The 26,430-nt window shown below is 37.7% G+C and overlaps 1 protein-coding gene across 2 annotated transcripts in view; it reads left to right on the top strand.

Annotated features, from left to right (window-relative positions):
- The window catches only part of srgap3 (SLIT-ROBO Rho GTPase activating protein 3), a 140,076-nt gene that overhangs the window by 91,258 nt on the left and 22,388 nt on the right, over positions 1 to 26,430 (top strand). Inside the window, exons 6-13 of one of the 2 annotated variants that reach the window (XM_047158559.2) lie at positions 2,594 to 2,722; positions 7,497 to 7,718; positions 9,856 to 9,957; positions 11,905 to 12,102; positions 14,050 to 14,134; positions 18,287 to 18,314; positions 21,790 to 21,820; positions 25,640 to 25,700. In XM_047158559.2, the coding sequence (XP_047014515.1) occupies positions 2,594 to 2,722; positions 7,497 to 7,718; positions 9,856 to 9,957; positions 11,905 to 12,102; positions 14,050 to 14,134; positions 18,287 to 18,314; positions 21,790 to 21,820; positions 25,640 to 25,700 (856 nt within the window). Of the gene's footprint in view, positions 1 to 2,593; positions 2,723 to 7,496; positions 7,719 to 9,855; positions 9,958 to 11,904; positions 12,103 to 14,049; positions 14,135 to 18,286; positions 18,315 to 21,274; positions 21,378 to 21,789; positions 21,821 to 25,639; positions 25,701 to 26,430 lie in introns of both variants that reach the window. The other variant, XM_017480461.3, reaches the window with a different exon arrangement.

Raw genomic sequence — 26,430 nt, 5'->3', positions numbered from 1 at the left:
ATATGGCCACAAACATTTGGCCATATAGTGTATACAGATTTAATTATTTCTTGGCAAAGAAAAGGCAAACTGTGACATGTGAGTCTTAGTTGTGTTTTTAACAGCTTGAGTGCACAGATGGAGTGTTAAATCAGAAATTATTGGATACAGTCAAATGAAGAAGTTTGCATAACTTTAGCACAAAATGAAGAAGACAATCAAATCAACAAGATCAACACCAGTTTACTGAAAGTCAGTTAACAGATTTTTGCCATATAATTATATATCCAAAATGATTTGGTAAAATGACTACATTCTAGACGACTGTCTGTATATCTGGTTAAAAGTGCTTGGCACAAATTGAAACTTTGCTGTAGTCTCCACCTGCACGTTGAGTTTCAGTGACATTAAAGTTGCATAAAATCAGATATGACTCATGTCTCAGACTGTGGTCATACTACCACTTTCATATATTAGGTTTCAGGACAACTAATGAAAGCGGGCCACATTGGAATTGAAACTGTGAGATGCAGTGTGATTTTTCCTGTTCACACTGTCATAGCAAAACAAATGTGTCACACATGAGGTCAACTTTTACCTTTTACCCACAGTGTGAACAGAGTGTTGTTTATTGAGCTTCATGCTGTCAGTGTTTATAATCCATTAATTTTTATTTAGTAAAAATGGTAGATTTTATGTATAACACAAAGTGCTTTGCAAACCCAACTATTGAATATATATATATATATATATATATATATATATATATATATATATATATATATATATATATATATATAAACTGTATATATATTCTTTAGCAGAATAAAAAAACAAGCTAAATCGATATTTACAATGTTTTCCCTGCCTGCCATCTGAGGCTAGCTTCCCAAAATTCTCTCTCTCTCTCTCTCTCTCTCTCTCTTTCTCTCTCTCTCTCTCTCTCGCTCTCTCACTATCTCTCTACTAGCCAGACAAAGCAGTGATGCACTAATCCATATTGCGCTTATTTACAATTTCCGTAATAATTAGCACTTGAAGTTTAGTAAATTTCGGTCACTAGTGTTCAATAAAATACACAAATGTTTACATGTAAAATGACATGTGATCAGGATTCATCAGAATGAATTTGGCTGAAATTTACATCAGTTAAGTATTTAGTTTTGTCAGTGCAAGTAGTGTGATAGTCCTCATGTTTAATGCCATTAAAGCACCTGTCAGATTTGAGTGCTGATTCTGTTTGATAAAAAATTCAGCACCTCCCAGCTGGAGCTGTTTAACAGATGAGGTTCAGTATAGCATGTAACAGAGTCAGCACCAACAGGCTCTTCAAAAGAAACTTGCATATGTTGTATTGTGTAGTACTGAAATGTTTGCCATTTGTTTATTATCAGAATTATTATCAGACACAGCTGCAGTTTCTGAATGTGAGGAAGATTTATGTTACATAGAAATATCACATTATATCATATTATATTATTTTATATAATACAGACATTATTTTATATTATTTTATATAATACAGCTATGGCGATATTCAGTATAACCGCATGGTTGTGAGTTTGATATTGCTTTTATACAGCAGTTCTATACGCAAGAAATTATATTTCAGACACAATGTGGCCAAATGCTCTGTTTATTTTTGCTCCGCTGGTGGAAATAGATCCCGAAGAAGCCACACTCACCTCATAACCCATTGCAGAAGTGCAAATACGTTACCTCGATTCTTGCTTCACTGCACTGGCTACTGGTGCTCGGCAGAATTCATTTCAAAACACTCCTACTAGTATACAAAGTGTAGTTCCTTCATACCTTACGGTCTGTTCATAACCCCTGTAGAACTCTCAGGTCATGTGATCAAGCGCTACTAACGGTTCACAGATCTAGATTGAGGTTTAGGGGTGATCACGCTTTCGCTGTGGCTGGCCCTAAGCTTTGGAATAGCCTGCCTCTACATATTAGAACGGCTTCTACCTTAACTATTTTCAAATACAAGTTCTTTCTTTTCCTTGGCATTATATAGAACCATAGAGATTAGTTTTAAATTTGTTATATGATTGGTATGTAACAACAGTTATAATGTAAATTTTTTTATTGATATTATTTTTATTTCTATTTTAGCTTTTGTATTTATTGTTATAAAGCACTTTGGTCAGCCTATGTTGTTTTTAATGTTGCTATATAAATAAACCCGACATTGACATCTGCTAGCTAGCTCACATTGATTTGTACATTTCCAGTAAAGGTGCTTCTGGTAAAATTGGTGTCGCTTCTTCCTATTCATTTTCATCTGTTGAGCTTTCATATTTTAAGTCAAAAGTTATACCCTGAAGAGTATCATCTACCATGTCCGCTGATGATGACGCCAACTCTACTGGAGTAATTTTTTAAAACTAGGAAGTGAAATTTTACGTGGTGAACACAGATGAGTGGAGTGATACATGAAACAGTGAAATGTCCCAGTGTGGTTATAGGAAATATAAGCACTCTAGGAATTCCGCTCGACCAATTGAATGATTGAACCGGAACTAACTGTTGAATAATGAAACTACTTGCGATGTACTTTCCCCAAATAAATAAACTTCCTCTGTTTTCCTCTTTCTTCCTTCCTTAGAGACAAGCCAAGTATTCAGAAAACAAGCTGAAATGCACGAAAGCTCGCAACGACTATTTATTGAATTTGGCAGCCACCAACGCTGTAGTGGCAAAATACTACATTCATGACGTCTCCGACATGATTGACGTGAGTATGCCACATGAGACGTGTGTTTGTGTACGTTGGCTTGGATGTGTAAGTGTTTGTTTGACACAGCCGAACTGCAAGGGACTCCGTCTGTTTCACGTTGCATTGTGGGTACTGTGTCTCACTAAAGCCGATCTATGTTATTTCCTCCAAATGTTTCTCACAGACTTTATTTTCTCTGCTTTGCATAATTATACCCTTTCTGGCATTGCAATTCTGGCACCCACCACTGCTGCATCATGTTATAATTCCAGCATTATTTATTCGTACATAGCAGATGTTTATTTGACCTTAAAACCAGTTTAATTCTTTTCAAGTTTATAATCTGCCCACAGTACTTAGTTATGCTTGGTAATGCATTGATCGTCCTGTCATAAATAAATGTTTGTTTTTTTTTGTCTCAGTGACACTGAAGTATTTGCCATGTTGACCACTTGCTGGCTGAGTGTGTGTGTGTGTGTGTTTGTGTGTGTGTGTGTGTGTGTGTGTGTGTGTGTGTGTGTGTGTGTGTGTGTGTGAGTGAGTGTGTGTGATAGACAAATCTGTCCTCCTGGATTTCTGCTGAGTGACGGACAGGGTACAGTGCATTGCTGTTTTTATTATTATTTTTACACATGTATCCTATGAGGTGGCGGAGGACAAACACATGCACACTACTGTAACACACACAAATATGGAAGTGGCACATTTGGGATAAGGCTTCTTTTCTCTTGTGTTTCCTACTAGAGGAAAAAAGGTGGGGAGGAAATAAAAACCATTTGCATACGAACTAGTAAGGTGCAGAGATATGACATGATACAGTTATTTAAAGCACACATTATTGTTTAATAACCTCAGTTCTTTAAGAATTTTATACACAAAGAGAGAGATAGATCTTTGTGTTTTTTATTCATGTATGTGTATATGTGTATATTTATCTTCAGTAGTGGTGGTGGATCCAGAGCTTGTCCTGGGAACACTGATTGTGAGGCAGAAATACACCCTGGATTGGATGCAAGTCCATCTCAGTGCACCATTCTCTCTCTCACTCTCACACACACACACACACACACACACACACACACACACACACACACACACACACACACACACACACACACACACACACACACACACACACACACACATTTACACAACCATTCACATAAAGGGACAATTGAGCATAGCCAGTCCACCTCTCATCAGGTTTTTGTGAGCTGGGAGAACCAGAGAACCCAGGAAGAAACCCACACTTACTGTACACAGGATGAATATTCACAGAAACTCAGACACAGACAGTAACCAGAGCTTTGGTTTAAACCCTGGAGACCCTGGAGCTGTGAGACAGCAACACTACCCTGTACACCATTGTGCTGCCTAAAGACTATTTATTTTACCGAAAATTATTTACTATGCATGAATATTATATCATCTACACATTTTCATCTCTCTTCATTAATGCACAACAAGGGAGAAATAAGGAATTTGTTTGCATTAGAGTTTGCATTGTTTGCATTTTTGCATGCGGAGGTTGCATGTTCTCCCCATGCTTTGGGGGTTTTCTCAGGGTACTCCGTTTTCCTCCTGAGTCTAAAGACATGCGTTGTAGGCTGGTTGGCATCTCTAAATTGTCTGTAGTGTGTGAATGTGTGTACAATTATGACCTGTCCAGGGTGTTCCCCACCTTATGCCCCAAGTTTCCTGGGATAGGCTCCCCTGTGACCCTGTGTAGGATAAGTGGAACAGAAAATGGATTGATGGATGGTTTGCATTACAAATCTAACACCAAATGTTTAAAAGAAACAATTTCTGTGGCATATTTTAAGAATATTAATGTTATTTTCCTTTTAAATTTGGCCCAAAATATACAGATTTTGTGAGCGTGTGCTACAGAAGCCACCTCAAAGCACATAAATTCATGTGGTCCTTATGGCATTCCATAAGTTCTCAGACCCTTGATTTTTTTCCCCCTCTAGCTGTGCAGAGGAAGTTGGTACTCCTTACAGCCAATCTAGCAGTGGTGTGTCAGTAAATCCTTCAGCTTAAAGCATGAACTGGGCATTAAAGAATGTGGCAGGTCTTCAATGTTGAACCCTGAACACAGCTCAAAGTGGAAGTTATTTCATCAGTGGTGAAAAATCCTGGTACTCCACTGCCCATGGCTTTAATCACAGCGGACTTTATAATAGAATCACTCTACTGTGTATAAACAATGACTATAAACAAAGACTAAGGCAGCCTCCCAATTCCCCACCCCCCAGACAGCCCCCTACACACAGAGCTGTTTACTGGGTCTTCACATTTCATGGCCATGGCAAATCTAGGGAATCAAGACAGTTTCATAATTCCCCTGGCTGGGTAAAATGAGGTCGATGGCTCCTGTGGCATTCTCTTGATCCTGTTCTTTTAAACGCCATGTTAAAGTGTGACAGCCACAAAGTTAGCCCTTATTCGTGGAGTACTGTGATTGGTTGCTACGGCTGGTTTCTTTACTCTATCATGATTGGACTTTCTTGTTCCTGTGCTCGAAATTGGTGGCGTGTCTGTCCATCCTCTGTAATTCACTAGGACGCAATGAGAGGAGGAGGAAATGCAGGCTCCTTTATTTCCACTGGGCTGTAGGGAAGTGGTTCATTTGTGAGAGTAACAACTAAAAGAAAAAAGTGTTTGCCCTATCATCTAGAGATCACATCCCAATGATACAGCAGCCATCCGTGCCAAGGAAACCAAGAGAGCAAAATATTGCATGCTCTCTGGGTGGGAGGGATGGCATACGCTCCCTCCTGTTAATCAGAGCAACTCTAGCCAGAAACACATTTGCACATGTATGTAGAAGAGGGCAGTTAGCATTCTCTTCCAAGTGAGTTCAGCTGCTCTGTGATGTAGCATGAGATGCAGTGGCTGGTTTCACATGACTCAGAGAAAACACATCCTAGTCTTCATCCTCCCTGGTTGAAAAAATGACTAAATTGGAAAATGGAGTAAAAATCCAAAAAAAGAAAGAAAGAAAGAAATATTGAAAGACAGCAATTGGTATATCATAACATGAACATACATTTAGCTAAGACTTGAATTGCTAATCACATCTACAACCATTTCGCATGATGCTTGATATCAGTTTATGTTATTTACTGTACATGAGGACATTCATGTCAGTGGTGTTCCTCAAAGTGAGGAAATTTGATTCTAGTGGGATTTAAAAATCAGAAAATTAGAGCTTAAGGGGATATCAAAAAGACATAATTGAAACATATTGGGATTTCAATAGAATGAGATAATTGAGCATAGACTAAAATAATTGGGCATAGACTAAAGATAAGACTATAAATAGGGCGTTGATTCTGTGTACAGATTCAGATCACTTTGGGACGTCTCACGGATTGGATCTCATGTTGCTTCTCTAATCCAACATCCAAACATAGATTTTTACTTTCAATTGTGCTTTGGAGTATGACCACTCATGGAAGAAGGTAATTAGCACTTCTGGTCATTTTTTGACACAACAATGTGCTATGTGAGTACAGTTGTCTCTAAATACCAATCCCACTATTTATTATTTTCATTTTGTAGATTTCATACCAATACCAGAGCTCTGATTATCAGACAGTAACTATGTTTACATGCACATCAAATTCCATTTAAGGTCTATTTTCGGATTGCAGCCATATTGTGTTATTTCCCGGGAGATTCAAGTTGCTGCCGTGGCTACCCAAAATGAGGACTGAGCCTTTATATATATATATATATATATATATATATATATATATATATATATATATATATATCCTTTCAGTGGATTTTATGAATAAGGTGTTTACATGCATGTCCGATTAAAAAGGGGATATTCCAGGGGTGGGAATCATAATATTATCTTAATCTGAATCGGGCAATCAGATTGTGGTGTTTACACCACTCAGTACTAATTACATTATTGGCGAATTCTGATTCATATCAGAATATTGATATGCATGTAAACATAGTCATAGCAAGTTTCTGTTGCTAAGTTGGGTGAAATATTACATTTATGTTGACACAAAGCTGTAAGATAACCTGTGGTCATGTATGGCAAAACATAAGTTGATCTGGTTGGAAGATATGTCTTTCTGATCCAATACCGATTCAAGATTTCAGGTCAGTGTTACTCCTGATACTCAGTATCAGTTTTCAGTCAGTGGCACTGGAGCATGCACTGTATTACGGTTGTATATACATACGCAAGACTAAAACGCTAAAGTATTTTATAATCAGGTTATTCAAATGAGCTCATGTGCCAGTTTACTTAAACACCTAATTGAGCCTAATGGATGGATTTATGGCTCAAGAGAGCTAGCTGACACCTCTTCATTAAAACGCCCATATAATGATTCACAGGCATGTTTGTTTCCCTGCAGCATATTTGAAACGTGCAAAGTGTTCTTCTAAATTAGGTTACTTTATGCTATTTTTTAACACTGAAACTAATTAGACTGGATATCCCACTGTGCTTGTACTTCCAAATTTGTGCTAAAGGCCTCACTTTGCTCTCTTTCCTTCTACGAGCAATTTCATGTCTTTAGACATGTACTTGTATGTTTGTATATAACAGTGAATAAAACATTTATTTGCAGTGCAGAATTTCATACAAACTGATGGAGATGCCACAAAATTTTCCACTTCAAATTTTTACTAAAGAAACTGAACTGAAATGGATATGCTTGGAGCTCGTTACCATAGAGAAGAAATGAGCTGGTGTACATGGTAATGCTTTGCCAGTTCTTTGAAACGTCTTCCTTTTTTGTCCTCTTTTCTTTTCCAGTGCTGTGACCTTGGCTATCATGCTAGCCTGGCGCGCACGTTTAGGACTTATCTCTCTGCAGAATACAACCTGGAGACTTCTCGCCATGAAGGACTGGACCTGATAGAGACCGCTGTGGATAACCTGGACTCTCGCAGTGACAAGCACAAGATCATGGACATGTACAACCAGGTGTTCTGTCCTCCCATGCGCTTTGAGTATCTGCCGCACATGGGAGATGAGGTGAGAGAGTTGGACATATCCGTTCCATCTAACCTGAAGTTCACAGTGTGTTTGTATGGTAGCATGTAGAAACCCTTTATATAGTGACATTTTGACTACAGTATATGTAGTTTTGAATACTATGGGCTTTCCTGAATTGAAATTGGTATGGCATTCTGTATCTCAAACACAATTTATAACAAGTCATGTTACCTCCAAAAGTAAAACAGGCAGAAAATACATTTAAAGATTTCATTACAAACATGGAAAGACACAGAGACACTGATTATATATAAAAAATAATAAACATGACTGTGAAACCTATGTCTAAATTCCCACCTTTATTCATAGGTTTTGCGATGTGACCATTATAGAAAGCCAATTTTAGAAAGTTATTAAATACATTATTACATCGTTTGGGGGAATTATGTTTAGGTTTTGTTACTCTACGTTCACATTAGAAAGCAACTGAGCTGCAGGTGACGCGAAGCTGCGATTTCCTTTACGGCAAGCAACAAATGACAGCCCAACATTTGATTTGAATCTGGTAACAACGCTAATACAGAACCTAGCATGTAACATAAATCAAACTTAAATACATTTTTATCCTTGTATTGTCTTAAGCGTCAAAAATGGCCAGCCACTATGTTCAACAGCAGAGAAAACGAGTGGTGTCCACTGATTAAATGCAGTCTTTCTGCACTTTGAATAGGGAAAACCAAGTTCTTCACAAAGTTTGTGATGAATGACAGGTTATTTCTTCATGAAAAATAGATTTGGGCTTTAAAATTAAATTAAGCTGCTTTATTTTGGGGGTTTAGTGAAGGTGGGTCATTTTTGACCTGTAGGACAAAAGTCCTGATTGCTTCTGTTTTTGTGTATATCTCATACTAAATTGTTTCAGAAATGAAAACAAAATCTAAGATAAAACAAAGGCAACATGAGTAAACACAAAATACAGTTTTTAAATGATGTTATTTATTAAAACAAAAAAGTTATCTAATACCAACTGGGCCTGTGTGAAAATGTATTTCCCCCCATAGTTACTCATTTTCCAAATCTATGAAACTGCATTCATAATGGAGTTCAGCTGGAGTAGACGCAACCAGGCCTGATTACTGCAAACCCTGTTCAATCAAATCAACACTTAAATAGAACTTGAAGCATGAAGTTGGTTAAAAGATCTTACCCAGTAACACACTATACTAAAATTGAAAGAAATTCCAGAAATGTTGAGGAAGAAGGTTATTGAAATACATCAGTATGGGAAGGGATACAAAGCTATTTCAAAGGCTCTGGGACTCCAAAGAACCACAGTGAGAGCCATTAGATCCAAATGGAAAAACTCAGCACAGTAGTGAACCTTCCCAGAAGTGGCCGACCTTCCAAAATTCCTCCAAGAGCACAGCAATGACTCATCCAGCAAGACACAAAAGAGCCATGGACAACATCAAAGCACCTCCAGGCATCTCTTGCATCAATAAAGGTTCATGACTCCACTATCAGAAAGACACTGGGCAAAAATGGCTTCCATGGAAGAGTGACGCTTCAAGTGACGCTTGCTAGTGTCAAAGTTCAAAATAATTTGGCCAAAACCTAATTTTTTGTCTATTTGCCAGAATTTACCTGCATCATCATTGGACAGATTTTTCCAGATGGTCACATATTTACCAAATAATATATCATTATACAAAAACAATATCATTTTATTCTAAGATTACATTTGTGTGCAATATGGCCTTGAGGCATCAAAGTATGTAAGGTTAACAGACTGCTGGTATGTATAAAGAACTGCAATCTCTGATTGTACTTCTCCTTGTCACTAGATTAGTATCCTGAAGGGTACATTTGTATCTTTAGTATGTATGTTTCACCTGGAAACGTGAATAGAGTGTGCCTTTAAAATGATTTAAAGTACATAATATGTTTAAAGACCACAGTTGTGACTTTAATTGGATTAAATTTGAAAGTAAAAGTAAAAGCAAAATAAATACTGCAAGGTATTAAGGGTGTATCCATGAGGGTGCCACTTTAGCAACAGGTACTGAGTGTTTACTGTGTATGTAGTAGTAGTCTACCATGAAACGAGTGTGAATTAAAGGCTAAAGTTGAATGTCATTAAGACACCATTTTATGAGCACGTGTTTGTGTGTGTCAGGTGTGCCAGGTGAGTGCTCAGCAGCCAGTCCAGACAGAGCTCCTGATGCGCTACCATCAGCTGCAGTCCCGCCTGGCTACACTGAAGATCGAGAACGAGGAGGTGAGCCCCATCTCTGAACCATATATTTACACAAACCTTTACCTTTTTTTACGCTGTAACATTACACTGCACCACGTACAGCTAAAGGCCACAGTTATCATCCCAATTAGTATGCATTAATTAACTAGTGACTGCTATATTTTGATTTGACTGTATTATTAACTGTAGTCTAATTAGTGTCATGCACCATATGGATCAGATCAATTAGAGAAAACATGACGCAGATCAATTGAGCCAGACATGAGCTGACCTTTGAATCAGCACCCAGGATTCCCAGGATGGAGGAGCCATGAAATAAATGCCACCTCAATCTCAATCTTGAAGGAAATGTTTTTTTTTTTTGTTTTGTTTTTTTAACCCAGCTTGCTTGGAAATCAAGGCTAAATAAAGTGTAAAAGCAAGCCAAGGCAAGTTGACACTGTTCAGATATTTCTAACACTTAAATTTCTTTCTTAAGTGTCTTGCTAGTATCCATCTCTATTTTAAGTCCCATCTGTATGCGTTAAATGAATAAGTTGACAAAGCCAGCTTATTCATTTTTTATGTACTGAAAACGATTTCAGTCTCCTTACGGTATCCTGAGTAACCTCACATTGATGGCAAAAACATCCAGGCTGAGGCTTTCAATTATGCTGCACACTGCGGAGATACTCGTTCTTCACTGTAGCATTGCCAGATAGGAACTTTGACCAAGTCTTCTCTTTAGAAAGCCCTTAGCTTTACTCAGAAAAGTTTCTCAGGCTCTGTTGTTTCTGAAGTACTCAGGAGGATGCATCACACTGGCATTCACACTGATTTAATTTCCAAGATTCAATTCATCGTGTGTGGGAACATGGTGTATTTTTAGCTTTCCCTTTCTGCTAATGATGTAGTTTTTTTCTTTCTTTCTTTTTGAAGTGAAAGAGTTGAATTCATAAAAGTACTTCTTTGCGGACGGGTAGGAGAAGGCGACATGCCATGAATTCCTACTAAGTGTACGAAGATGCTAATCGACTCCATAATAGCCCAACCTGCGAATATTGATGGCTTTATCCAGCCCTTATCACTGTGCCTCTCTTAACCAGGCCATAATGGACGATTTGTGTCAGGGAGGGAATATGCCACATTTATCTGAGAGCTTCACAATAGAGTCATGGGACAGTTTTACATATCATCTGTGTTGTAGTCAGACAGTACTCATTTTCAGATGTTCACATGAATTATATTTCACCCCAGGGTTGTTTGGGAGTCTGTCCTCCATAAGCTAGGCTTATGGTCGTGGTGTGGAAATTTCTTGGGTGGATGTAACAAACTCTGTGACTGCTATTAAAAGTGAGAAATGAAAAGAAGACTGAATAAGGCCTCACTCTTCAACATTTCTTCAACATAATCTGAGAAACTTTTAGTCAATCATTAATTATATTTCTTTTGGTAGTGCCAATACAAGTAGCAATTTTCCAATACCAAGGTTATTTCAGTTGAGTTACCAAAATGTGTAAAAAGAAAACAGCTCAATGACATCTACCAGAATACTGATCCTACATACTAATACTACAGAATACAGGACTGCTTTCTCATGCCTGGCTTATAGCAGCAACTTTTTACAAGGAGTTATACAGTTAACATCCAGTGGGCTGTTAAATAATTTCAAATTCTAATTTTATTTCTCACACACACACAACCATACACAGTATGACGTGAGTGAGATGCCTTTCACGACTGTTTGGTGAAAACAGAATTTACATAGACCAGAATTTATTGCATACAAGTAGATCAAGAAAAATATAAAAATATAATATCATTTCAAGCTGTCAGGCTACTCTAACTATATCATTGGGAATTATATGGGAATTAACAATGCACACAGACAGCAATAGACTGGATAAATTTCGTGTTACAGAACAGATACCGATGAGAAAAAGTGTTGAACGATGTGTCACGTTTTTTTTTTTTTTTTTGGCTGCTCAGGTGCGCAAGACCCTGGATGCGACAATGCAGACGCTGCAGGACATGTTGACTGTGGAGGACTTTGACGTGTCTGATGCCTTCCAGCACAGCCGATCCACAGAGTCTGTTAAATCAGTGGCGTCTGAAGGCTACATGAGCAAACTGAACATCGCAAAGAGGCGCTCCAACCAGCAGGAGACTGAGCTCTTCTACTTCACAGTGAGTCAGACACTGTGTTCAAAGTAGTTAGATTGGTAATGCTTTACATTAAGGTTCCCCTAACTAGCCTTATTTACTGCATTAGACATTAATAACATTCATTAATTAACAATGAACCTCAGAATCAATAAATCATGACTAACATGACAAAGTAATAAAGTACATTAACACATATTATGTGACGTTTGTTTAAATTTTAACTAAATCACCTGCACTGAATAATGTTTATTCAATCCGTGAATAAATATCCCTTGAGTCCACATAAGTTAGCAGTAATTAAATTACAACATGTTAATAAATGTTGATAACTAAATGAACACTGGTTTCCGGGCTTAAATATTAAAACTTACTATACAGCCTCAGTTCTGAAATAATATGAATTGTGTTCAATAATGTTACTTAAGGGAACTTTTTTGTAAAGCCTTGTTCTTATTATTAGTATTTATTGGTTCAAAGTTTTGACGGCATCCATGATTAAGTTCTACAATAATACACTTTAAATGCATTTAAAATGTTAAATGTATTTACTACAGTAAGCTTACCAGACAAAAAAATATTGTATGTCTAATTTCTTTATTTTAGTGTTTAACATGCTGTTGCAAATTAAAATCCTGAAGAGTCCTAGTATTGCATAATGCTCATTGAATACAGATTTGGCCCTGTGCACTTTACAGTTATTCTGGAAGGGCTTCCTCATGCCCCTGGTCTTTCAGCACAGACAATATAAAGAGTATTTGGGAGGGACAGTGTTGGATAAAGGCAAACTCAGAGTTTGGCCAGCATCATGCTGATTTATTTTCATACAGGAGCGCACTGTCACGTTATAAAGATGGATATGGAAGCAAGCGCAGATCTTCTAACATTTAACAAACAAACAAACAAAATACAAAGACACAATAACACGAGGCAAAATACTGTGGCAAAAACTAAACATGGAAGCGTGGACAAAAGCATAGATAGACGATACGTAAGACAAGGAAGCAGTACAAACAGTGGCTATATATAGGAGTGCTCATTAAACAGAAACGTGATGCAGGTGGTCATGTGACAATGATGTAGTATGGTGCAGTGGCTGCTGGGAAATTAAGTCCAGAGTTCCCCTTGATACATGACACGCATGAAGTTTTTATTATTATTATTATTATTTTTTTTTTGCCCAAGCAGTTTAGTATATAGCAGGGTTCTCATTCTTTTTGCAGCCCATTAACTGTATAATACATTCCCTAGACCCCATCAGCATTTTATAAACATAATCCAACTAATTATTTATATGTATGCTTGCACTATTTATTTTGTGTTATATGTTCTGGAATGAACTGTTGTCTGGTTCAAACATAGAGCTTTTCATTACTGAAAATATAACTTTTTAAATTATCATAAGATTTATGATTATTTATAGGCCTGCTCGTGTTTGAGGTTTGTTAATGAGGTTTGGATTAAAGCCATTCAGTTCAAATGACCAGTCAAACAGGATACAGGATGTCCAACTATACTGTTTTATAGTAAACTAGTATACTATACTAAACTATAAAAACTCAATACTTTGACAAAAAATTATGGACCCGCTGGCAATGCTTCACTGATCCTACATTGAGGCCCACAGGTAAGTAGTATAAATTATAAAATAACCTGTGTCTTTTTTATTTACTATGCAAGATATCACTTTTGTAATCTAATCATAGAACACAATGTCTTGAACTGATACACTGAAAATGAAAGTCTACCCAGAATTCTCATATCGTAAATGAAATCATAAAACTCTCAGGACAAGGCTTCGTGGCTTAGCAAAACAACGGAAATTAAACTTCTTAGAGAATGTATTGAATTATTGCCGTGCAAAATACACAACAAAATTTGATCTGCCATAGCGAGCGACTCTCTCCTTTGTGTCACTGTCAGCTTGTGTTATAATCACTAGCTCCCTAACATCATCATCTGTGTGTGCAGAAATTCAAAGAGTACCTGAACGGAAGCAACCTCATCATTAAACTGCAGGCCAAGCACGACCTCCTGAAGCAGACGCTGGGGGAAGGTGAGAGCTTGCATAACGGGCACTAAATGCCAAGTGTCAGACCTTGTGCAAAGGTCTCTCTTTGTGTCTTTGGTCACTGCAGGATAATGTCAAATTAAGAGAGAGAGAGCCAGCACTTTAATGAAGAGTGTCGTTGAAAGGCTTCCTCTCACGCCTGGTCTTTAAAGAGTGTTTGTGGTTCAAATGGGTGATTAAAAGAAGATAGTGGTCCAGCTTTTCTCCAGGTCCTAATTCCTATCTGCCCACTATATTATTGGGGGAAGTTAGGAAAGGGTTAATACTCTGCGTAATATGGTGTAAGTGCAGAACACGTTAACAAAACAAAAATGTGAGTGCAAATTAGGTTAAACAATTAAAACCTAAAACACAACAGCAATTTCAGAAACACATCAGCGTTAACTGAAAACAGAAAGGGTAGGTCCTTATTGAGCACGATATGAGAGCTGCATTTTTTCACTCTGTTATGTAGTTAGCCTGGCAAAAAGGATTTAAAGCAAATTTACTCATGCTATTATAGTGATGAGTAATTCTTTCTTCTGAATAACCAAGCTTCTATTGGTGCTGGGCAATATACTGCCTAATATCAAAGATATAATATCAATATCATGATAAATTGTCAAAATACACTTTTCTAATATATCATGGATATTGTGATATCTTTTTATTAAATTCTTTTCCCCCCAAACTGACTGGAAGCAGGCGATATGATGTTAACTTTTTGTATATAATCTTTAAAATTTTTTAAATGTATTTGTTTTCTCCTTTTCATTGTTGAACTTTTGTAAAAATGTATTTAATTTTTTTTATTTAATTTTATTTGACAGACATTAAATAGTATCATCCAACATTTTTTTCAAAATGCAGCACTATACAGTTGCAATCAAAATGATTCAACCCCCATTGCAAATCAGGTTTATTTTAAAAATTTACAGACTTTCAGCTGTTTGCAATGAACAAACAAAACAAAAGCAATTGAAAGAGTTCAACACAAAGAATGCTTTGAGTGGTTTCCCCAAATTCAACTGAAAATGCAACTTATCATTATTTCTCCAGTTTCAAAATTATTCAACCCCCTGAATAGACTCTCCACAACAGCACAAATATGCAAAACAGGTGTTGTCTCAAGCACACCTGATGCAACTAATCAAGGGCTTCATTAGTTGCATCATGTATGCTTGAGCTGGAACACATGAAATAACTGAACTGGCTTGGGGTAGAAAATACTTGGAAATACCTGGACGGGGCAGAAAAAGGAAGCTATCAACGGCTGCAACCAGATTTCTGAGATGGCAGGTTGTGAAAAACCCTCGAGTGACTGCCAAAGACCTGCAGCAAGACTTGGTGGCAACAGGCACAGAGGTTTCAGCAAGCACAGTAAGGCGTGTACTAAACTCAGAAGGTTTCCATGCCAGAACTCCACCACTACTAAGTTGTACACCACTACTGACCCAAAAGCACAAGAAAAGTTGACTCAAAATCATATAAATAAACCACAGACCTTTTGGGATTATGTTCTGTGGAGCGATGAAACAAAACTTGAACTTTTTGGCATGATGGATCAGCAGTATGTCTGGAGGAAGAAGAAGGAAGAAACAACACTCTGTCCACAGTTAAGCATGGTGGTGGCTCGGCGATGCTCTGGGGCTGCTTTGCATCCTTTGGCACTGGAGACCTGCAGCATGTGGAAAGCAAGATGGATTCATTGAAGTGTCAGGAAATCCTAGGAGAAAACATCATGCCGTCTGTGAGGAAGCTGAAGCTTGGGCGTCATTGGACTTTCCAACAGGACAGTGATCCCAAGCATACCTCAAATTCCACCAAGGCTTGGTTGCAGAAGTCCTAGAAGATTCTACAGGGCCATCACAGTTACCTGACTTGAACCCCATAGAACATCTCTGTTGGGATTTGAAGAAGGCGGTTGCAGCAGGCAGACCTAAGAATATTACTAAACTGGAGGCCATTGCTAATGAGGAATAGGTTAAGATTCCTCAGGAACGCTGCCAGAAGCTATGCATCTCATTTGGAGCAGGTCATAACAGCAAAAGGGTGCTCTACTAAGTACTTAAGATGCTTGCCATGAAGGTTGATTAATTTTGAAATACATATACATATATGTAATACTTATATAATTTTAGTAATACATATTGTGTTTTGTAGAAATACCTTCAAGAATTTTTGCCCACTCCAATTTTATACTCATATTAATGCTGTGAAATCATATTTAAAATAACATCATAAAATACTCTAAGCATGAATAAAAGCATCAGGACGTTAATTTATGGTCATCTTACTGTAAACATCCTCCAGCTTTCAAGGTCTCTGAGAATGGCACATTGTAGCCAATCAGCAATGAGCATCACATTTGTTTGATTTTGTTGTTGTGTGTTTAGTTTTCTTTAGCATTTTCTGATTTGCTTTTATGTTATTTTGGCTTGTTTAATGTATTTTGCACTTACAGGCCATCCTAGAGTAAGGAAGTAGGTGTTCTTTTTTCCATTCTCCATAGAGAGAACCCCTCATCCTGATTTTTTGGCAGCTCTATTATGGGCAGTTTGCACCCAATCAATCAGCATGAGCGTTTGGGCAGCTGCTTGTGCGCTGTGTCTTAATCTAATGGCGGCGCAGTGTGCAAGAACCCAGCTGAGACCTGCTATGCGTATGGATGTTCCCAGACAAATATGCCCCCCTGCTACCCAGCAGCCCCGGCACTCAATTACACAAAATCAGACCAGACAGGGAGGGCTAGACGTCTGGGTCCTGTTTTGGCCACAAGCTAAACGTGTGTGTATGTGTGTGTGTGTGTGTGTGTGTGTGTGTGTGTGTGTGTGTGTGAGTGAGACATATGGTGACTGCAGGTACAACCCCTGTTTTTAATTATTCACATAATTGATCCTAGATGTATTAGATGATCTGGCTTACTAGGTGCACTCAGCTGTAGTGATATCCTCATGGTTGACGAGTTACGTGCCAGCTGGTGTCACCACCATATCTATGGACTTTGCCAAAGTCTAAAAGCTAACTGGGGCATGATCCGCAATCTGAAAAAACGGAGTAATGTTTCAAATTGGGCTCCTTCTCGACCAGCAACTTCTGAATGATTTTTTTCCTCCTCGGTTGGCTGCTCAAAAAAGCTTTCTCTGAGGAAAGCACCTCAATGACATTCACAGCAGATAAGCAAGTACAATTATTTGGAGTTAAATTATCCTAGTAGGTCTTTTGGAGCTTTCATGGATATGGAATTAGAAAAAGAGAACACTAAGTGGTGAATAGGGCTGGACACTTTATAAAAGGGATTATTATTGTGGCGCTTCAGCTGAGCTATTTCTCTGGAAAATAACTAACAGGAAATGCACTGTTTCTTCACACGAATGCTTTATAGCACTCAGAGAAAAAATGTCTTTACCCTGCTTCTGTTTTTTCTACATTTGGCAGAAGAAAAAAATGTAAAATGATACTTTCCATTGTATTTTTTAATTCATACTGGTGATACATTGACATAAATATAATGGCCTAGATCATATTTATTTGAAGCAGTTGCTCAACACTTGTTCATTTTAAAACGCTGATTCATTTTATAGCCATAGGATTCATTTATAGATAGTCCTTTGTGTACCACTGTTCAGTGAAGGGACACACCCTCTTTTTCTATTAGCATATTTTTGGTCCAGTGATGGCTGCTGGGACTATATGTGATAGACGCACTGTGGGTGTGTCTGTCGGTTTCCTCAAAACCCTTTTTTAGTCTTTTACATTACCATGTTTCAGACAAATGCAGCACAGTTAATTGACCACATACAGCCACACGCAGACGTTCCTGTTTCTCACCCCTGCGAGCCGTCTAGCACCCCACAGGGAACTGTTAAGGTTTCTACAGCGACCAGAGCACTCCTTTGTCTATATATCAGGGATGCCGTTCACCCATTCATCCTTCTCTCAATAGACTGGGTCACTTTCACTAAAACCCCACACCCAATCCATCAAAAGTCTATAGCTTAGAGCACAACATCTTATAACAGTTCTGATCTCCCTCCCCTCTTCTCCCCTCCCTCCCCAAATTCTTCAATTCAATTTTATTTGTATAGCACGTTTAACAATGGACATTGTCTCAAAGCAGCTTTACAGAAAAAAAAATATTCTTTCCCTCTTTTGCAGGAGAAAGGGCTGAGTGTGGAACGACAAGGTAAGACCTTTGGGAAAATTAGTTCTTTAGAGCATTTTTCCTGATTGAAGTGACACTTCATGTGATTGTACATACCTGAAAGTGTTAAACACTAAATAATCAAATTTTACATGCGAAAATGATTACTCCAATTTTAAGCACTAATGTTGATATACTGTATACTGCTGGTTTAATTCACATTTGAGCTACTTGCACTATGCAATAATGACAACACCCTAATGCCTAACCTAAATGCAGTGCATTATTCAATGCTAGCTGATAATAGATCATTAAAATATATAAAAGTACTAATCATGACTGTAGTATTATAAAGTTCTATCTGGGTTAAGAAGAAATGGAAGATATATTGAGAGAATGTTATAACTATAAATACCCAGTTCTCACTTTATATTTAAATTCATTAGGCAAAGATATGAAATGCATGTTTTTGATCTAACTCCAGAGCTAATTTGTCCTAGAGAAAAAAAGTGTGAAAACTGGTGCAAAATGTACTACAATTCAGAAGGTAGTTTTTTTCTCATTTAAAAATGTCTCTCTTAGTCCGCTCTTTGCATCCTCATTCAGCTGAACAAACAATCCAGAACAAGTCAGTGACAAAGAAAGAAATGGAAGGAAAGGCAAATATTTATTTTCTTGGCCTGCCCGACTTAGTTATTGCACAGCGGTCAAAGAGGACTTGTCCCCAAGCTGTCATTGGCAGGTTCAGTACGTTCAATGAGTAGGGTTAGAAAAGCTGTGCCATTCTTTGCGATAGAGAGAATAGAGCGTCCGCTGGCAAGCAGATGTCAGCCACCATCTGTGCACATACTCCTGAAAACCTGTTCAAACTGCTGAGTAAAATGCTATGGCACATACCGTTGCTCTAGAGGCGGACATTTACTGTTCATCAGCTACGACTTTGAACCATTAACCCTTTCTGAAATGTTTACATTATTAAGTCCCTCCAGGATTTTGCGATCGCAGAAATGAACGCAAAATCAAGTAAACTCTGCAATAAGGCACATCATGTGACATCAACACAACACACGTTCATCCAAAGCCCTCTTCAATTCCTGTTCGTTGAACATGAGTACAGCTAAAAAGGTCTCATTTACCAACAAGCATCATTGCATCGATTTCATGCAATTGCAATTTCACCAATTCAAGTAGTTTTCCACAAAAAAGCACAAAAAACCCACAAATTGCAGCGCAAATTTTGAAAAAATCTGCAGCAAAACTAAGCACAAAATACTCTTTGGACTCCTGTATGGACTAATTAAGGAATGTCTTGTGAACTTCTGTTTATATGTTTACAGCTATGATAGCAGCATTACGTGGGTCATTCCTTTGATGTGCTACTACTGCGCTTGTTCTAATATATAATTGTTCCCATATGGACAACTTACACAGGGCCTTGTATGGTGGCCAATCCTCATACACAGATTAAAAATGTGTGTAACTGTTAATATGGTGAAGTTTTCTGTTAGGAGATGTTTAGCATTTTTTGGGAGGAGTCTCCATTGTCTGAGCTTTAACAGTCACAGGTAAAGCTGTTACTTTACATTTGCCGATACATAAAAGTCTTCAAGATGGACGACTTAACACTTTGCAGTTTCTTGGTAACATGACAAGCTGTTTGTTTGTCTTATTAACTACAATAAGACATGGGAGGTGCTTGTGTAAGAATGACTGTTTATAGCTGCCATCATGTAAGTGATAACATGAATGAATTTAATGTTCTACAACATTAAATATGACTATAAATTAGAGATGCACCGATACTAAGTTTATCAGCCAGTAGCGATTATTCAGAGTGATATCAGCCAGTACCGATAATTGGTGGTTCTGCCTTTTATGCCTTGTTTTATATTAATAATAATTAATTCCACAATTCTGAAGGAAATGCAAATAAAACCTTTATTCTCTCCATTTCAACAAGTTGTTTCACAGTAACTGGTCTCATAAACAGAAAACATATTACTCTAATTAACATTAAAACATTAACTAAATGCTGAAGATTAAAGTAAGATTTCTCAACTTATTGAATGTTATTAATTCATATTAACAGAATGAATTGACTGAATTGTAAAAAACCTCCTGTTTTTTTACCTCCTGTAATTGTCACCCAATTCAAGGTAATTCCACACAAGAGACATCTTCTTTACACACAGCAGAAATTCGATGTGTTTTCCCGCCCTCTTTTGATTGACAGGATATAATCGGCCCTGATCATCAGATGTTTTTAAACTATCAGCCAATGGCTGATAGCCGGAAAAATTGCCTTTATCGGCCGATATAGATTATTGGCCAATACATCGGTGCATCTCTACTATAAATTGCTAAAAGTACAATGTATTACTTATTAATAACCAAAAAAACTGTCAGCTTAAACATTTCAGGATGTGCACAAATAAATGCAGTGAAAACTAGGTTTTGTAGTTAATATGAGATGTTTTCGTCAGGGAGAAAAATGTCAGTGCATAGAAAGAATGACTCCTAAATAACTGTGGTGGCTAACCTTGAAGAATAACTCCAGAACTAAACATAAACACTAGCATATGTAGTTTTCCTGGCATTTACAGCTAAGTGCAGTTCAGTGTGATATTGTATCAGGTTGTGTGGGCTGTCACAACTCTAGAAAGCAATTAAGCATTTCCTAGCACGGCATGTGTTTTTGTAACAGGCTGCTGTAAAAGCCACTTAACATTGGTGAACACACCTTCTTTACAGTTGGTATGAGGGGTCAATAATGAGATCATAATTATTTTTTATTAAGGTGAAACACGCTAACGCTGTTATTTATTTAAACATGTCATTAGCCACTAAAACATTTTCTTTTGAGTTAATCAAATTTGTAGAATTCAGGTAGGCATTTGGACTTTAGACATTGCATGGTGTAATATTTCATTCCATTTGGTGTTGTGTGTGTGTGTGTATGTGTGTGCGTGTTTTTGTTCCTTCTTGCCGTATTCATTTCCCAGACCCCCTACCCTACCCCCGAAACCACAGAAACTACGGAAACCCCGGCCACGCTCCGTCTATAATCATAAGCTGTTTAATGGAAATATGGAGACCTTCATTAAGGTACCATGTTGTTATAGACAGCACTCTCTAGTGGAATGGAGGGCTGACTGTGGCACGCAGGCTATTTATCCTCTGTTCCTTAGCACTCGCTAGCTCCCTTCCTTTGTGCCTTCCTGTAACTCACGCCTCCTTCTTCTCCTGGCAGTTATGATGCAGATTATAAGGGTGGTTTTCACACACGAAAACCAGTTGACACACATAAATGTCTTTTTTTTTAAACAAATAAACAGGATTAGCTGTCTTTATATGATAGATGTGCCACCCTGTGCTGCATCCTGAGCCATTCCAGCAACTGCTCTGAGACTCAGGACGACAGTGTCGTCTCCATGGCGATCCTGTCGTTCCTTCCTAATCTGTGATTGTCTTGCTTTTCTCACCCCTCTGCTCCTCTCGCCACTGCTTTCTGTCCTAGGGGAAGAAGGAATGCCCGTATTCGCCACCAGGTACATTAGCACAGAGGAAAAACAAAAGTGTCATTTTGGTTTCTTATGCCACTGGTAAACAAATGGACATTCTCACTTGTCTAATCAGAAGTGAGTTCAGTAGTCCGTGCACCTTTTGTTCATTCTATTTCGTGTCAGCAACAGAAATGGAAAAAAAATGAATGGTTATTCAGTCATTGTTTCAAAATCCAGGCAGGAAAAACGAAAACGTAAGTCATATCGCTGTTGCCTATAAGGCCTTAAATCATTAGTCATAAGTCACGGACAACCAGTATGCCTGTGACTCTTAGCCAGTGACTCTGTGATTCCACTATGGAAATAAAAGTGGCTAAAGCTTTAAATGAGGAAGCACAGGGGTCTGGCAGACCTAGCTACCTCTGTAATGATGGTAAGAAGAGACCAAACATCCTCATGTTTATTGGAAAGATTGCTTATGATTAGGGATGCGCCGATCGATCGGCAGCCGAACGGTATCGGCCAATAATCACATTCTATTACTCGATCGGTAGTCTCTAAATTTGGCAGATCTCACGAACCGATCGCAATTTGATGATGTAAAACCTGTGAGGGCGTGAAACACATGATGACATTAAACTTTAGCGCTGCAGTCATGTCATCACCAGTTTGGAAATATTACAAGGTCTCAAGAAACACAGAATCTCCTAATAGTCCCTGAGGAAAGACCTTTTGTTTCATCACAATCATGTGACAAGATCTCATATTTTTTGTATAGGAAAATCTTTTTCCCTCCTTGTCTATAATTATTTTAGAATACAGTTACAAAACCTAAAGCTACGTAAACCTAAAGAGCCATACTGTAGGTGTATTGGTTGGACTAGACCAAGGATTTATGGCCCAATTAGCATCAACCCGTTTTGCTGACCCTTGTTTTTAATTTACAAAGAAACTGGCCCATGTTTTTAATTTACAAAGAAACACAAGTCTTTTGAATGGTTTTATCTGCTATTTCTGACAATATATCTATATATTTTTAATTGCTTGATTTTTTTCTCTCACCTGGATTTTGACACAATAATCATAGAGCAATTTGTTGTATTTTTAATTTTTTTATGGATATGAAAATAGAATAAACAGCAAGTACACGGACCTTATAATCACTTTTAACATATACTTAACATATACTTTAATTGGAAATTAACATTTGTTGAGAACAGATGTGCCTAATGTGCTGTTCTTTTCTTTAATTACTCTGCATGCTTTAAACCCCAAAGTTTCAATTCAGTCATATTCTGTACTTGAATATTTGATTGTATTTAAATAAATGCCAACAAACTAACAGAACCCAAAGCCTCAGTGCCCTCAACTAATATTGGCACCCTTGGTAAATATGAACAAAGAAGTCTATGAAAAATGGTCTTTATTGTTTAACTTTTTGATCTTTTGTTAAAAAAATCACAAAAAAACACTCTGCTCTCATGGATATCAAACAATTACAAACAAAACACAGGTTTATCAAAAAAAAAACACTTTGTTAACTATTGCTGTGCAACAGTTATTGGCACCCCTCTGAATTCATATGAGAAAAATACATTTGAAGTTTATTCCCCTGGATATTTAAAAAAAATTGTACACGTTGATGACTAGGAAATGCCCATTTCCACCATCAGGGCAATAATTACGAAGTTCCAGTAAACTGGAAATGTTATGAATCAACCTGGAAGAGGACGTGTGTCTATATTGTTTCAATGCACTGTGAAGCGGTTGGTTGACTGGCCAAAAAATCTCCAAGGATCACAACTGGAGAATTTCAGAAGTTAGTTGTGTATTGGGGTCAGAAAGTCTCCAAAACTACAATCCAAAGTCACCTACATCACCACAAGTTATTTGGAAGGGTTTCAAGAAAAAAGCCTCTACTTTCATCCAAAAATATTTCAAGGGTCTTGCCAGAGACGAGTGGAACAAAAGGGATCAGTTTCTGTGGCCAGATGAAAACAAAATAGAGCTTTTTGGCAATAAACACCAGAGGTGGATTTGGCGCACACAGAGAGGTAGCCATATGGAAAAGTACCTCATGCCCACGGTTAAATATGGTGGTGGCTCTTTAATGATTTGGGACTGTTTTTCCGCCAGAGGACCCAGACAGTTTTTAGGATACATGGCACCATGGACAAATATCATCATATATCAAATGAAAACCTGACTGCCTCCAGAACCAGAAAGCTTAAAATGGGCCGTGGTTGGATCTTCCAGGAGGACAATGATCCAAAGCATACATCAGAATCAACACAAAAATGGTTTACTGACCAGAAAATCAAGGTCCTGCCATGACCATCCCAGTCCCCTAACTTGAAATCCATAGAAAACCTGTGGGGTGAACTGAAGAGGAGAATCCACCAGAGTCAGCCTCGAAATTTGAAGGATCTTGAGAGATTCTGTATGGAGGAATGGTCTCAGATCCCTTGCCATGTATTTTCCAGCATATCCGACATTATAGGAGAAGACTCAGAGCTGTGATCTTGGCAAAGGGAGGTAGCACAAAGTATTGGCTAAAAGGGTGCCGATAATTGTTGCACACCTATATTGAACAAAAATTAAAAAGGTTCAACAATACGGACAATTTTTCACAGTTTTCTTTGCTCATATTTACCAAGGGTGCCAATATTAGTGGATGGCACTGTACATACACACATACACGTTCATATTTACATACATACATACATACATACATACATACATACATACATACATACAATAGATATAAAATGTCTATAGAGCATTGATAATTGCAGGGTTTTGTCATGTAAAAAATTATACCAAGATAAATCCTCTCAGATCTTTTTCCAACGTTAATGTGATATAGCTACCAACAAAATTCAAGTGAAAATCTAATAGAATCGTTTTAGGAAAAAGAAAAAGAAAAAACTTACATTAACCTGGTTGCACAAGTGTGTACACCCTTTTATAATGGGACATGTGACTGTGCTTTTGATCGTCCACCTGTCATCAGTGAACTGATTCTGATTAACCCCAAATAAAGGTCAGTTGTTTCTGTAGGAAGTTCTTTCTATAAAGCATGTACATATGTAGCATATTGTGGAGAGGTATCAATCAGGAGAGCGATACAAAAGAATTTCCAAAGGATTAGATGTATCATGGAACACCATGAAGGCCATCAACAAGCCCATCCAAACTTTGCCAAAAACCTACGTGGTCACGCCAAAGCATGTGGCAAAATTTGTTATGGTCTGATGAGACAAAGGTAGAACTTTTTGGGCATAATTCTAAAATATATGTTTGGCACAGCTTATCACCCAAAGAGCACCACACCCAGAGTGAAGCATGGTGGTGGCAGCATTATGCTATGGATCTGTTTCTCTTTAGCTAGGACTAACTAGGCCAATCTATTTTAGCACAACAGCTACAAGACTCAGTTAGACAGCTGAAGATGAAGAAAAATGTCACCTTCAAAAAAAATCCAAGTCAATGAAGGAATGGCTTCAGAAGAAAAAGAGCAATGTTTTGTTATGGCCCAGTCAGAGCCCAGAACTAAATATTATCAAAAACCTGTGGAATTACTTTTTCCTAAAACTTTTGTATTTGAAAAGTTTTCTATTTTCCACATGAATTTTGTTGGTTGTTATATCACATTAAAGCTGGAAAAAGATCTGACATGATTTATCTTGGTTTCATTTATTAGATCACAAAAACGTCTGCATTTCTTCTGTTTAGCAACTACTTCCATACATGTGAAGACATACCACCATTACATCTTATTTATAAGCCATATTATAACTTGTGTGTGTGTGTGTGTGTGTGTGTGTGTGTGTGTGTGTGTGTGTTTCACATCACTGTTCTCAGGATTCAGGTCAGCCCATTCCTCTTGTGGTGGAAAGCTGCGTTCGATACATCAATCTGTATGGTAAGCAGTCCAGATTTAAGTTTGGTTTGCACTTCTTAGAAGCTCTTATTGGTTGTAAGTCAGCTCTCATTTTTATTATAAACACAGCTCCTTCTTATCATTCATGGAGAGTGCTATGCACACTAAACGGCAGGGTGGGGGATATGTAGATTTAGTGCAGATGCTAATTTGAATACTCATCTGTGCAGATGCATCTGCTGAAAGTTTTGTGATTGTTGGAAGCTTTGTAAGGAGACAGTTCTTCCAGTGTGCCATCTGTTGGAGAGTGGGTGAGGTAAAGTCAGTGGAATATGGCTTTTCCACTCAGTCGCAGTGAAAGTAGATTCAGTGATATTGATTGATAAAGATACAGGAAGCCATTTTTTGTTTATATGAGACACTGTGTGTAGTTATTGATTTTTGTTTCTGGAGTATAAGATTTCTTAGAAAGGGTTTTGTCCACAAACAATAAAAACACCAGCCATGCATCAGTATAATACTATGATTTATGTTATGGTATTTAGAGTATTTTGAGATGCAGCCAGCAGTGTTTCAGACACTCAGGTCCAGAGTTATGATTGTACTGGAATTTTCAACAGTGCCTCAAGATTCATTGCCACTGCTAATTCTGATGGCACTGAAGCTGGTTTTTTATTTGTTACTAATCTCTGTCCTTTGGGTAATAAAAAGGAGGGCAGTATTAAGTAAATTAGATGGCATATTATGGTCTGAACACTGGGCAGCAGTAAAA

This window comes from Ictalurus punctatus, chromosome 11 (assembly GCF_001660625.3).
Source record: "Ictalurus punctatus breed USDA103 chromosome 11, Coco_2.0, whole genome shotgun sequence".
NCBI classification, from domain to species: domain Eukaryota; kingdom Metazoa; phylum Chordata; class Actinopteri; order Siluriformes; family Ictaluridae; genus Ictalurus; species Ictalurus punctatus.
The sequence above is the reverse complement of the archived record's forward strand: the minus strand, read 5'-3'. Positions and strand labels throughout refer to the sequence as shown.